This window comes from Pagrus major, chromosome 9, assembly GCF_040436345.1.
Source record: "Pagrus major chromosome 9, Pma_NU_1.0".
Taxonomy (NCBI): Eukaryota; Metazoa; Chordata; class Actinopteri; order Spariformes; family Sparidae; genus Pagrus; species Pagrus major.
Window position 1 is genome coordinate 13,848,522 of NC_133223.1, and position 14,194 is coordinate 13,862,715.

Consider the following 14,194-nt stretch of genomic DNA (forward strand, 5'->3'; position numbering starts at 1 on the left):
TCCTCCCACCATCAGATTCTCCCTCACCACTGACCTTTTCAAGAGTCGTCTTAAAACACACTTTTTACTCATTAGCCTTTAGCTGTGAAATTCTGTGTGCCTTCACTACTATTATCATCCTGTTATTGTTACTGCTGTTGGGTCTATCACAATATGATGGCAATTTATTAAGCATATTTCTGTCATTGTTTTATTACTGCGGTCATTATTTTTAAATTATTACTATTACTGTATCATCACTCTTATTTCCTTTTTCTCTTTTTTTTGTCTTTTTGTTTGATTTTCTTCCCCTCTGTATGCTGTAAAGCACTTAGGATCAACTGTGTTGTGTGTAAAGTGCTATATGATTAAAGTTGAGTTGAGAGACAAAGTAACAGAAATGTGGAAAGACACCCTAACTCGCAACGTTAAACTATGAAAAAGTTTTGTGGAAATCCATTCTGTAGGTTTTGTGCTATCCTGCTGACAAACAAACCAACCAACCAACCGACAAATGAACCAACTTGGCGGAGATAATAACATCTTTTCAAACCAATTAAGGATCTCAGGACTTCAGAGAGTTCAGTTGTTAAGGGGAATGCTGGGCGGGGGGAGTAGATAACGACTGAATTGTTATTTCTAGTGAAGTGTCCCTTTAATGCACATGTCCAACCACAACTATTAAGTGAATATCACGAGTTGAACTGATCAAGGCAATAATTCTCCTGTTGGGGGGCATAGGGCTGAAAAATGAATGCAAGTATTGAAATCACAATATAAGTGCAACATCCACATTGCAGAAGCTCCAATTTTTTTAAAAATGTGTCACAAGAAACCAATATAACAGAAGAACTGTAGTGCTAAAGAGATACCCACATAAAAATCATGTTCTCCAGGTATAAGGGAACATGCTTGTTCGGTATAGACACCAGCAAAAATAACATCACCATTTTTTTTTTTTTTTTTTTCAGTGATAACAAAATGCCAAAATTACCACTCCCACTAAAATTGTGACCCATATTGTAATCACAATATCTGTCAAACTTTAACATTAGAAGACATGATGTTTGTTTAATGTATACATTTCAGGATCATCGCTCCACACAAGATCTGCCACAATTTTTCATCTCTCTTGAGGAGTGAAAGCTTAAGTAGTGTTTAGTCGCAAGGGCCATGGTACTGTACCATGTACGTCATATGAACTAGCCAGGTCTCTATTGAAATTTAGTTCCATTTTGCTTTGATTGATGCGCCAACTTTACTCAGCCAAGCAAACAAACTGCAATATTACCTGCATTTTTAATTACCTGCATTTCCATTTAGGTTTCTTAAGTGCAAATTGAAACCGCTTTCGTTCATGAGAGGCAACATTTATATTTGAAGTCCCATAATCGGTAAAGCACAACAAATACCCCAATCATCAGGATGCTGTTTGTTCTGTCCAACACAGTCACAGTACTGTGGGCTGTGATGAATACTGCAGACTCCAGGTAAAGAACAGAAGAGTTGGTCTGAGCACAAACAGCACATTTTAAAATACAGGTCTTTCAGCTCATACCTTTGACTACACGTCATCCCTCATCCTCTGTTCTGTTGACTGCAGGGCTTCATACAGATTCAGAGTTTTGGAACAGAAACAAAAACAAACTTGTTTCCATACCTTGTTTTGAGAAATATAAATGTGCCTTTTTTAAAAAGAAAGACAGAAGGAAAGAGAGGGAAATAACCAAAACTTAGCTTAAAATAGTGACATTTTATCAAAACTGCCAGTGATGTAATGTAACTAAGTACATGGGGGGGTTCAGCTTTTTACTTTTTAAGTATTTTTTTTTTAAGTGTAACATTGTAATATATCACATGCAGCTAGTCTGTTGTAAATTAGCAGTTTATCTCAGGTGAATAATCACACAGAGGTTCAATATGTGATTTCTGGCAAATATCCTGGAATTCGATAACATCTATTGGCTCGAGCCCATTGAGTATTTCCATTTTCTGCTGCTTTTCACTTTACTTCACTACATCAATTTTGATAACTTTAGTTACTAGTTAATTTGCAGACTACATGCTGCATCAGAACCAAAGAAGAGCATTTTTTAATTGATTTATTTCATCAGCCATCAGATAAAAACACCAATCACCAGAAAAATGTTGTATATCAGAATAGTATACAGAATATACACATATATACACTTAAATATGTGTATAATTTACATTGCCATCAAACAGCCCTTTGCTTTGGAGCTACATTCCCTCAACTGTACAACATCCGTTTTCCTACGCACCAAGGCAGCTGTGCCTGCCATGCACTGTATTACGCTGCGAATCAGCTGATTGGGTCGGACTTCCAGCGGTTACACGCTGCTTCTCCACACAGGCGGAGAGATTACGGTTATCTACTGCAGGTAATACACTGACTTGGGATAAGTGCCTCATACAACTCCACATCAAAAGACCCGATCAATTTAAGCACCTTTAATATCTGATATTTTTACTCAAGTACTATTCTATGAGCGACTTTTACTTTTATCAAACTAATTCTTTAACACTCAAGTGTGAATTTTGGCTACTTTTTACGTCACTGTTTACTGCACAAAAGACATTTTTTGAGTTCTCTCCACTTCTAGCCATGATTGTGCTATCTCCATAGAGGTGTAGGACTAATATATTGCAGTGAAAAACTAATCTAGAGTGAGTAAAAGGTAACAATAGAGCAAAGAATTCCTCGAAACTGCATGGGGTTTGGTACGGAGCCCTGTGTTGTGCCATCTTTACTCAAAATCTTTCCTCTTTCTACTCACCAATCTCTTTGCCCAGTCCTGAGCGCAGGATGGCCCCAGCCGAGGTGACCACTGCACAGGTCTTGAAGCTGCCCTGGTCTTGCCTTCTGTTGAGTTGCTCCAGGGGAAACGACGGCACAAGACGAGCCCAACCAAGTGAGGAGAAAGGCTGCTCCGACCCGTCCACTGTCCTCAGCCAGGCCTGGGCTTTCATTTGACACAGCAGCTCCTTGCCACTCTGGGCGGCGTTGCGATGCCCCGTGTAGGAAACATGGTGTTTGTTGGCACTGACATAGTCCTTCATGGCACGCTGCAGCCGAGGACTCAGCATGCCAGCAGACACACGGCCCCGCCAGAGTCGCTGCACCACAGAGGCCGACTTGGAGAAGTAATATTCCTCCAGATCAGAGGAGTAACCACCGCCCCTCCTGCCTGCTGTAGTCCTCATCCTGTTCCCAAGTTCTTCATCTTCATTGTCCCTCTCATCTTCTTCTTCCTCCTCCCCACCGTGGTAGCTTGCAGTGCTGATATGGTTTTGGTACTCTGCAGTCTGGGAGGTTCTCTCGCGACTCTGAGGTGCAGCGTCTGAGTGAGAACCTACATTTTCTGTACCAAAGGAGGACCAGGCAGCCAGGCTCTGTGGGTCCAGGTAGTCCTGGTGGCTGGTGTCCGGGCCACCATAGATGGCGTAGGGAGCACTGTTGGGGCTGCGGCTAACCTCCAGGCTGATGGTGGTGGAGCTGGCAGAAGGCTCAGGCTCTGGCTTATCTCTGGGGTAGGTTGTAGTTAAGGTAGAGGCTAGTTCAGAACGGGAGCCCAGGTTGGCGTGCTGTTGATGGGAGGCCTGTATAGAGGCCAGGCGTCGGGTGTCAGGGTGCTGGGAGAGTAAAGAGCCAGCAGAGGTCAGGGGCTCATTCACACGAGCATCCAGGAAGTAAGAGAGGAGGGCGAGGAAGAGGAGGACCCAGGCCAGCATTCCCACCAGCACCAGCCTCCGCCACTGCCTCATACTGGACTTCATCACCTCTCACTCACATACACGCCTGGTCAGCTGGCCCACCAACAACAAAGCCCCACGGCCAGGACGGAGCCCGGAGGTCAGCTGGAGGGCCTGGAAAAGAAGAGAGTTCAGAATGAAACCACTTGGTGGAGAAAGATTAAATAAAAAGAACAGCTTGTTTATTCAGTTATGGGGAAAAATACATATTTCTGACTTTGTATCATTACCTGATTAATATTGTAAATTATATTAAAATTCTGAGTTTCAATTTCTTCTCCAGAACTACATAGTCGCCCTTTAACAATTGATTTGAAAATGATTTGACATGATCTATATTAGATGCAAAATCAAAGTAAGCTACTTTAGGAGTTGACAGAACAGATAAAGTAAACATCGAATTACTTGAATGACAAAATAAATAACACAAAACTGACTTCATATCAATTGCGAGGCTTCCTTCTGTTGCTATTCAACAACTGGCCCGACAAAATCCAGCTCATAATGAGGCTACCAAGTTAGTTTGTATAGAACTTCTTTTTAAAACTACAAATGACTTTTATGACACATTTTTAATTGACTAAATTCTTAATAGCAAATAATCGTTTAAGATCCCTAGAAGGGATCATTTCATATTAAGATAATTTTACATTAAATGATTAATTATGTAGACAAAACACAGAGAATACCTGAATTAAATCTTATTCTTAACCTTGAAAATATAACAATTAAAAAGGCGCAATATGTAAGAATTGAGCTGAGTAGCTAATGGCAGCTACAGTTAGCAGCAGTTAGCGCTTAGTCTTTTGATATTGTCTTTTAAGTCTTTTAAATTTGACAGGTGGCCAGTTCTTGCATATTGCACCTTTAAAATTGTGCATTTTCTAACATTTTCAAGACTTTGGACAACCCCTAGAGGAAACGTGTACCAGTAAAGCAGATGTTCCTGACACTCACCTCGACTGCTTCTATTTCTTCATGTCCACGAGCCCTCCAGGATTTAATGGGACCCTGAGAAGAGGAGTGGTACAAATTAGTGGAGTCAAGAGTTCACATGCATACATGAGGCAGTGTGTGCATGAAAACACACCGCTCACACAGACACACCGCAGGAAAACACCTCCTGCAGGGCTCAACTTGGCCGCTCTCCACTCATAACAAAAAAAGGAGAAAAAATTTTTAAGACTGGGGCCATCCATTAACTGGAATCAAATTTACAGCCTCACTCATGAATTCTCCAGCACTTAATTCACAAGAAGTAGAGAAGACGGCACCACATCAGCTGGGTTTCAATGTGACTCTCGGATTGCACGATATGTGAATCATTTCAAGAACCACAAATAAATGAATAAATATATTTCAAGGGGATTGGTTAGAGGGAGATTAACTGTGACCTGACTCTAACTTAATGAAGACTCTCGGGGATAAAATGTCAAATGGCGATTGTCAAACTGACTTCAGGCCGACCTGCAGTGCAGAACTGAGTTCTTTTTTTCCTCACACACAACAGCACTTGATTGTGACTGACTGCTCCTGAGTTGTTACAGGCCGGGAGAGTCAGACAGCCGGAGCAGACATAATTACTAGATGAATCGGGAACACTTGACCTTAAACTGGCAACAGACAACTTTTTTGCATTAACTTATCATTCTGAAGTAAATAGTGATTGCACAGTGTATTGGCTGTGGAAAAATGTTACCACTCACATATAGATTGATTCTCTTTAAACCTGGCTTTCACTTTGCAATTCAGTCAGAACACAGAGGAAAGTCTGTGACAAACACCTCTTTTACCATTTCTAGCTATTATACAAATACTATGCGCAACTGATTAATTAATTACTATATCAACAGAAGAAATCATTGATAGCCATTGTGATAATCAGTTAATGACTGATTGATCCAGCTTCTCAGTTGGGAAAAAAAACTGTAAAACTGTGAGGAGCTCACATTTTATGGAATAAACAATTAATTGATTAAATGATGATGATGAAATTAATCATTAGTTGTAGCCCTAAACAGATTTTTTGTTTTTCCTTCCACCATTGTTGCGTGCTCCTCTGATTAATTAGTGAGTTGTGAGATTTCAGTGCAGTTACCACATAACATTGAAAACCATCATCATGGATTTACTGTTGGCCTTCGCTGTGCCTCGCTTCGCACCACTGCTCATTTTCCCTGAGGCTTACAAAGAATAATATATTTCATAAAAATGTAATAATTTCTTCTGTCATTAGAGACTACAGTTGCAACTAACAATGCTTTTCATTAGGGATTCATCTTTTTTACTTCATCTACAAAATGTTGGAAGACACTGAAAATGCCCTGTTCTGTGACTTGAACCATTTATCAATTATCCAAAATTGTTATATTGGGTATTATATTTCATCAAATATCACAATATTTCAAAATATCCAATATTGAACAGCTGTTACGCCATCTTCTGACTTTTATTTTGAAAAGTCACCTAGTATTGAAGGCTATTCTGTTATGTTCACAATTCATCCTTTGCGCTAAAATAAAAAACTCACATAAAAAATCTTTTATGTATCTTTTATGTATCTTATGCTTTTATGTATCTTATTTAATGCTATTTTCTTATTAAACCCTCTAGACCTCACACGGCCCTAGCCTGTAGCTTCCATCATTTTAAAGTTATTCCCAGTGTATTAAAACACGGAAAATACAATCTTGAGCTTTGAATAGCAGATACTTTAAGTTGTCATCAATAAACGCAACCTGAAACACCCATCTAAGATCTGTGATACATTGTCTGTTGTGATATTTGGGCAGGACAATATCTTGACACTTGTTGGATATCGCCCAAGCCTAGTTAATGGTTTTCTGCCCATCAACTAAAACATTAACTGACAAATCCTTTTCAACTCTAAGCAGACACGCTCTTCATTACTATCATAAAGGACAAAGAGAAAGCAAATCCGTACGTTTAAGAAGCTGGAACCAAACAAATATTTGACAATTTTGCTTTGAAAATGGCTGAATTGGATGATCAGATAGAGCTCTTCCACTGAGCCGCGCCAATTTTACATTTCCATTACCACTTTTAACTGCGCTCAGGGTGGAGCTTCCAAAGTGTGCCCACCCTGCCTCCAAGCAAACCGTGACGACCCCCCCGAATGAGCCTTGTGAGACTCATCTCATAACTGTGCAGGAAACCTGAGAGAAAGGGCGTTTTTAGTTTAGTTTCTCTCCCTGTTCGTGCTCTCAGATCTGCTGTATTTTATCGTTTCATCGCTTTCAGCTGCTTCAGGAGTCGTGTTAAGTTCCTGCTGGTGAAAACCCAACATTTCCTGATTTCTATGCTTCAGAATAAAAGCTTTTAAACAAGTAAATGACAGAGGAGTTTTACTGTGTCGAATTTATAAGAAATGAAACGCGTTTGCTGCTGCGTTAATGGCGCTTCATTAACGGCTTTTTGGGGGTTTTTTCTTTCTTTTTTTTTTACAGTGCTGTGAGGTCGAGGAGTATTTAGCCTACAGCCGCTTCTCTGATCACTACACAAGCCAAGCATCAGTCAAAGATGATGCAAATCCCTGCCGCACTGGGCTGATGTGCCGAGTCAAACCAAGTGGAGCCAGGCCGGCAGATGTAATGGAAAAACGCCAAAGTAGTTGGCAAGTAATTGTCTCTCCATCGACTAATCGACGAAACCGATGCAGCTCTAATCTCTCCTATTCTGTTCATACTTTGGGGATGATCAAACCAAAAGCAGTCGAGCAATTTTTCAGATTTTAAACATGAAATTAATCTAAATAATAAAATCTTCTCTATTGTCTTTATTTCATGGTGTTTTCTTCCCTGAGCTGTCACCATTGTGACAACCACCAAAGCACTATGATTATGAGACAACCCCTCATCATCACTTCACATGTGTGTGAATATGATACCTTTGCTTTTTTCATTGCTGTACAAAAAACCCCATCATTAAAGACATTCTCATTATCAGCCTCAGTAGAATACCCTGGTGTACAACACGTTAGCTCCACTGATGGCTTACAGAGTGAAATACACAGCAATGAAGGTAAATAAATGAAGCATTAAATTGCTTCACATCAGAGAACTACAATCCTCTCAACCACACCTAATTATGAGCTTTGGTCTCTTAATGTGGGAGCATTTCTCTTGAGAGAGAGAGTGTGGCCGGGTGAGGCAGGAGAAAAAAAACAAAAAAACTCCTCTAGTCCTAATTACAGCTAGCTTCCTGCCTCTGAAGGTGCCGGGTCCTGCAGGAGTGATCACAGGCATCCCTGCGCCCCTCCCCACCTACACCCAGACATCCAGGCCTCCTGCCCCAAGGCCACACAAGAGGCCAAAGCTCATCCACTGACCACAGTCAGGCAGCAGGGAGCAACTGGGCCAGATGGAGATGAGACAGTATGGGAGAAAGAAAATAAAGGCAAAGAGACGGACGCGAGGCAAACACATCTGCACAAACACTCACATCTGACTCCTTCTGAAAACATGCAGCATGTTCTCTTTAAGGCCTGAGGGCCATAGACAGGTGGGATAGGTGTCGGCCAATAATCCCCTGTGTAGCAGTTCCAACGTGTCTACAATGCAGGGGTCAAATGTTACTCAGTGGAAAATATGCCATGTAACACCTGGAAATAACAACAACAGCGTGGCCTGACGCCCAAAAAGACAAAGAAAACAAGCAGCTGCCCAATGACAAAGTCATCAACAAGCAAATGCCATCTATATGCACCACTGCTCCACAGAGAGTGTGTGTGTGTGTGTGTGTGTGTGTGTGTGTGTGTGTGTGTGTGTGTGTGTGTGTGTGTGTGTGTGTGTGTGTGTGTGTGTGTGTGTGTGTGTGTGTGTGCGCCCGGAGGCATGTTGTGCCTGTGTGTGTGCGCGCACAGCTAGTTTGCCTCACCTGGCAGCAATCAGGATGTGTGCTTCAGTAACTGCAGCGAAACAACATAAATGCGTGGCACAGATGGAGAGGCGGGGGTGGAGGACAGAGCTAGTCTTGTGAGGGCTACACAAAGAAACGGTACAAAATGGGAAACATGGAAACGAGACACTGCCAGACAGCAGAGGACGACTTAATGACTTAGTGGGAGTCGGCAGGAGACGGTGATGAACAAAAGGAGCCTGAATATAAAGCGTAGATCTCGTACAATTAAGAGCAAAAACCCAAGACCCTATATGAATATGTGATAGTAGGAGAGGAGGAGATGGGCTAAGTGTATGCAGGTCATTTGCCCTCAGGAGGATAATTATGTTAAAAATAGGAAAAATGAGCAATGAGGGGTGAACAGACAGGAAACATGTCATGTTTAGTGGAACACATCTCAGTACATGTCTCAGCTAATACAATAAATACATTAGGCCTCAGGACATACAAGGCGGGTCAATATTTGATGAGTTTAGGTGGTTAAAAAATGCTGACTGCAATTTCACAAAGCTCAAGGTCAAATCTTCAAATGTTTCTTGCCAAACCAACAGTCCAAGGCTTATAGATAGGAGATCATTCACTATGATATACATCAACAGAGGCAAATCCTCACATTTTTGAAGCTGCAACTAGATAATGTTCAGGATTTATTTTCAGTATTATTGTCTGATAAATGACAATGGGCTGTTTAAGGTGTAATATGTACGATTGTTTTGTTTAAAACATTCAAAATGAACTAACGTTATCAACAGAATGTGAAGTCACATCAGACCTGACGTCATTTAATTTGTTTTGCAGTTAGCATGCTCACCAGCTAGCTCCTAGCCACTTTGAACTTCAAGCGGTGACAGCGAACGCCACCAACACTCCCCCGTTGCTCCAAGCTCCCAGTCCGGGCAGAGTTTCTTAATACGACTGCTAGCTGCACGGTTAACTCAGCACACTAGCTAGCAGCAGCTACAGTTAGCGGTTACTCTGGCTACAGGTTACTCTTTCACATTTCAGGAAAAATGTGTCAGCCTAGTCCCTTTCTTGCCCGGAGTTAGTTGAGAAAACGTATCCCACTCTCAAGTATGTTTGGTAGATAAGAAGCATGAGCCAGTAGTTGGTTAGCTTAGCATAAAAAGCTTAGTACAGGACTCTGTCCAAAGCAACAAATCTGCTAGGTAGGCAGGTTTTGGTACCTTTGGACAGAGCCAGAACAGCAATTTCCCCTAGTCTTAATACCAGGCTGCGTTAACAGGCTGCTGAAGGTAGCTGCATGCTACACACAGTCTTGAGAGTGGCATCCATCATGCACTGCACTGAAGCGATAAAAGCATGGTTGCTAAAATGTCGGACTAACATTCAAAGCAAAGGGAGTGGGAGTGGGGACCTGTGGACAGTCATATCGCCGTCGTACCAGCGTTTCACTACAGTTTTAATGTCAACAAGCGGGCAGTGTGTTCCACAGGTTGGTGCTGGTTGCTGTTTGCTTTGGTTTTTTTTGTAGCAGGCTGTACACATGTTTGTTTCTGTTGTAAAGTTGGGCATTTTATACAGGGCTGAAGGACTTTTGGAACCAGCCCCAAGTGGCCATTTGAGGAGCTGTACTGGCTTTGTTTTTCAGGCCCGGAGGTTGCCGCTTGATTAAAAAGAAAACATTTTTAGTGCTAAGTTCTTGTTTACGACTTGACGACAGGTTTGTTTCTGAGTGGCAGCTCCTGTCCCCGTGATCCTCCTCTATCTCTCTCTCACAGCGTGCAGCAGTGTAGAGCACAGAGGAATGACAGCTGCTGCGCTTTTATTCAATACATTCTCACAGATAACCGCTCCTGCGACCTGCTTCATTTTAGGTGGCATCAGCCAATAACCAAACAAATGTGGTTGCTAATGATGCCAGCACACGCTTTTCATTCGCAGCTGAGGATGCGTACAGTGTTTGTACAGCTGTTTAAGAGGAAGTTCTCTGGAGAGAGACTTTCCAGCCTTTTTTGAAGAGCTGGACGTTTTCCTTGAGATAATTCGTGTCCTGTAGGCCTCTGTCACCCTGCATGACAAACTTTACAGTGAAATCGCTGTTCTCAACTGTCAGGCGAATAAAAACACGGTATCAATGTTGACTCACAGGCTGAATCTAAGAGTCCGGACTTTCCGGACTGCAGACTAATGGATTCTGCTGACACGTCCCCGGGAAGTCCACGAGTGCCTCGGGCTGTCCAGATCCACAACTCATCTGTGAACTTCTGGGATACAAATGCCTAGTAACAGTATGGATGTGACAATGTAAAAGGAAGTTATAAAAATGACAACGCGAGTGTTGTAGCATTAAAAACAGCCAAAAAAAACAACAATTTGATATGAGCTGCAGGGTTGGGAATTTCCATGAATCTCCCTGGAAATGATTGAGGTCTGGGATCCCGTCTCAACACATTTCCTTCCCTCATGCCTCAGCATACTCGCTGACCTGACGTGATGACAGTGAACATGTCACGGTGTACAAATGAAGTCTGCAAGGTTTTAGTCTCCAAGTCCAGAGGGTTGGATTCAGTCACAGACTAAACTCTGTCGAGCACAACTGATTGAATCATTTGACTACTGTGAAATCAGTTAGTGCCGTTATCATCAAACATATTTCTAAAAGTTGGCTTGATGTGCAAAGTTGGATTTTATGCAAAAGTATTGCACAAAAAAAAAAAGAAATACTATCGCTGGATGGACGTTTCTGTTCCAGCCAGGTGTGTGTGTGTGTGTGTGTGTGTGTGTGTGTGTGTGTGTGTGTGTGTGTGTGTGTGTGTGTGTGTGTGTGTGTGTGTGTTTTAATTCGGCTGCTTTGGCAGGAATGTCGATTATTGCTTCTGCTTGTCTTTTGGTGTTTGTGTATCTTTTCTGCATGATTTAATGCTGCAGCTGTTCTTTCTGACAGCTCTGTGTGTTTCTGAGGCTATATGTCGATGTGCCATCAAACCAGGTCCAACGCACGTTTGTGCATGTCTATGATGAAACTGAAGCTGCCTTTTTTTGGTAAAAAAAACAAAAACCTGTCAAGGATGGGTGACGCACACCTGGTTTTCGGTTTCTCTACGTAGACAGATTATGATTCCTGGCAACATTAGCTACTACTACCACTCTGTAGTCATCAAGATGAGTTTTATGTTTCTGAATCTCAATGTTTCCTTGATTAAAAAAATTGTATTTGTGAAATTATAAAAAGCTAATTAAAATCTTAGATAGTTGATAAAATGGCCAGCTAAGAGTTAAATAATTAAAACTGTTTCAATATTAATTTTCTGCAGCATCGATACACTGTTACCAGCTGCACCTTCTCGCCCTCTCTTCTCTCCGAGTCACACACACACACACACACACAAACACACCAGCGTTTCTGCCAGTGTAGTGCAAGACCAGCACCCTTGCACTACCATAGCTTTTAAACTAAAATGCGTCATACTCTAGCTTGCCACCTACTGGTTAATTGAAGGGTGTTAGCCACGGAGATAACGACAACTTCGACCAAGGCTCATTTAAGGTGGACCTGCTTTTCTCATGTAAGTGACAAATCCTTTCTCTAAACCCCACTGGCCCTCAGGTTCCACCAAGCCCGTCTTCATCACGTTACGGTCGCGTTAGGGTCGCCGAAGCTGATCGTGGTCGTTTTAAACAATGCTCCCGTTTCCACCGGCTGAGCCAAACAGGGAGTCAGACAGCAAAAAAACAAAGAGCGCATCTGGTCAATTTGAATTTTAACAATAAACACACTTAAAAACAGACAAATAACGAAAACACTTTAACTACGTATTCTAATCAACCACAGTAGAAGAACAGAAATCAAGGAGAAATGACGTAATAAACACAATCTAATCAACTTAACAATACCAGGCAGATATGACGCCCTGCTCCTCAAACGCTCCCAGCATCGCACACACTAGGTGTCGAGGGGTAACAACTTCTCTGGCAGAAACCCTGCTCATTATATACCGAATATACAGGAACAAGGAAATACGTAAAGGGCTTTGCACCACACACACCAATTTGGCGTTGCAGCTGGTGTGACACCATCCCACGAGAGTCTCTCGTCATAGATACATTCTTTCTTTTATGTAAGCACATTCCTTGAGTCCCAGCATGCCCTGCTGCTGCCTGCTGTAATATTCTCAATGCGTCTACAGTACAGGCATAGCCAGAGGTGACTGTACTGAACTACAGCCACTGTGTGACTGCCAGGTAAGTGATTGGACAGGCCTCTAGGGAATACTGCCACACAGCATCTCAGCGAAAATTGTTCAGTCCACTTTACAACACCCTGCTGAGGAACCAGGGTGGAGAGGCGGCGTTATGAATTCTTTAATCACAGCCAACCTGAAGAGGTTTCTGCAGGGAGAAGAGGTTCTGGCTGTTGCTCAGGAAAATAAAGGCCACATGAACTTTGCATTAAATACAAAGCAAATACAAATACAGAGGTTGGCTCACAGAATCAATGCTTGCCCATATTCAAATTTCAGCACAAAACATGTTAAATCACAATGAGTGGGCAGAGTCTGATCTACGCTGGCATTAAAAGACAACAAGGAAATTATAAAAGAGTCTTAGAAAAATAAAAGGAGAACACGCTGTCCTTTTTTATACTGCACACTACACGGCAAGGGAAGCGAGTGTGCACGTTCTCTCAAATACAACACTGACCAAAGGGCTTGTTCCTCATAAAATATTGAGCCCTCAAGAGTGGAGTTGTTCTCCATCTAAAAATATAAAGCCGTTTTCCTTTAATATTCACCTTGCAGCAGGCTCAGGCAGCAACCATCTAATACATCACTGTGAGGTTACAAAAAGGTAACAACACCAGGTCGGAGAAGCATTTTTAGACCCACCGACAGACGCATGAACTCTGTGCTCAAAAGACATTTTTCTGATTTCTCAATTCATTTGTGAACGCCTGAAATTCCAGGCCGCATCTCCCAGGACTGTGTGAACAGAACACGAAATAAAAACAGGTACAGTGTGTGCTCCATCTATGAAAAGTGAGAATTTCCAGTAGGTTTTACATGAGGGACACAATTAGAAACAGGCTGAAATAGAAGTGGGTAGTGGTGGTGGGTGTATGCACCTTCACTACTGGGGCCCAGAGTTATTTATGAACTCAAGTGGAGTGTTTTCTGGGTTAACGCAGCCAAATCAGACTCTCAGGGATCAAGGCTGAAGAAGCAGACCTCTCATTCATGTGAACTGAGCTCGTCCATCGGAGCAGCAGGGGTACCAGCGCAGGGTCGGCCGGCAGAAATGTTGAACTTGGCTCTATTTTTGCTGCAATGCAACGAGACGTCATCCTGCACGTCGCCGGGTTGACCAATACAATGAATGCAAGAACACATTCAGGGTAGATTACTTTCTAACGTGAATGTCGCAGGAAGGTGTTTCACTGCAACAATCAGCTTTTCTCACATTTGCTCGAGGGTCTTTTTTTCATAGTCGAGTTGGAGCTAGCTTAGTTGCATCCGTTTCTAGGGGGGATCAAAACAAGCCCAATGGGTGATTCTGGGTTGCC

At 42.3% G+C, this 14,194-nt stretch overlaps 1 protein-coding gene across 1 annotated transcript in view; it reads right to left on the reverse strand.

Annotated features, from left to right (window-relative positions):
* Positions 1-14,194, reverse strand: part of st6gal2a (ST6 beta-galactosamide alpha-2,6-sialyltranferase 2a) — a 60,974-nt gene that overhangs the window by 31,414 nt on the left and 15,366 nt on the right. The window contains exons 2-3 of the mRNA XM_073474189.1: positions 4,711-4,764; positions 2,778-3,867 (exon numbers count right to left, since the gene is read on the reverse strand). Coding sequence (XP_073330290.1) covers positions 2,778-3,777 — 1,000 coding nt within the window. The 5' untranslated portion in view covers positions 3,778-3,867; positions 4,711-4,764. The remainder of the gene's footprint in view (positions 1-2,777; positions 3,868-4,710; positions 4,765-14,194) is intronic.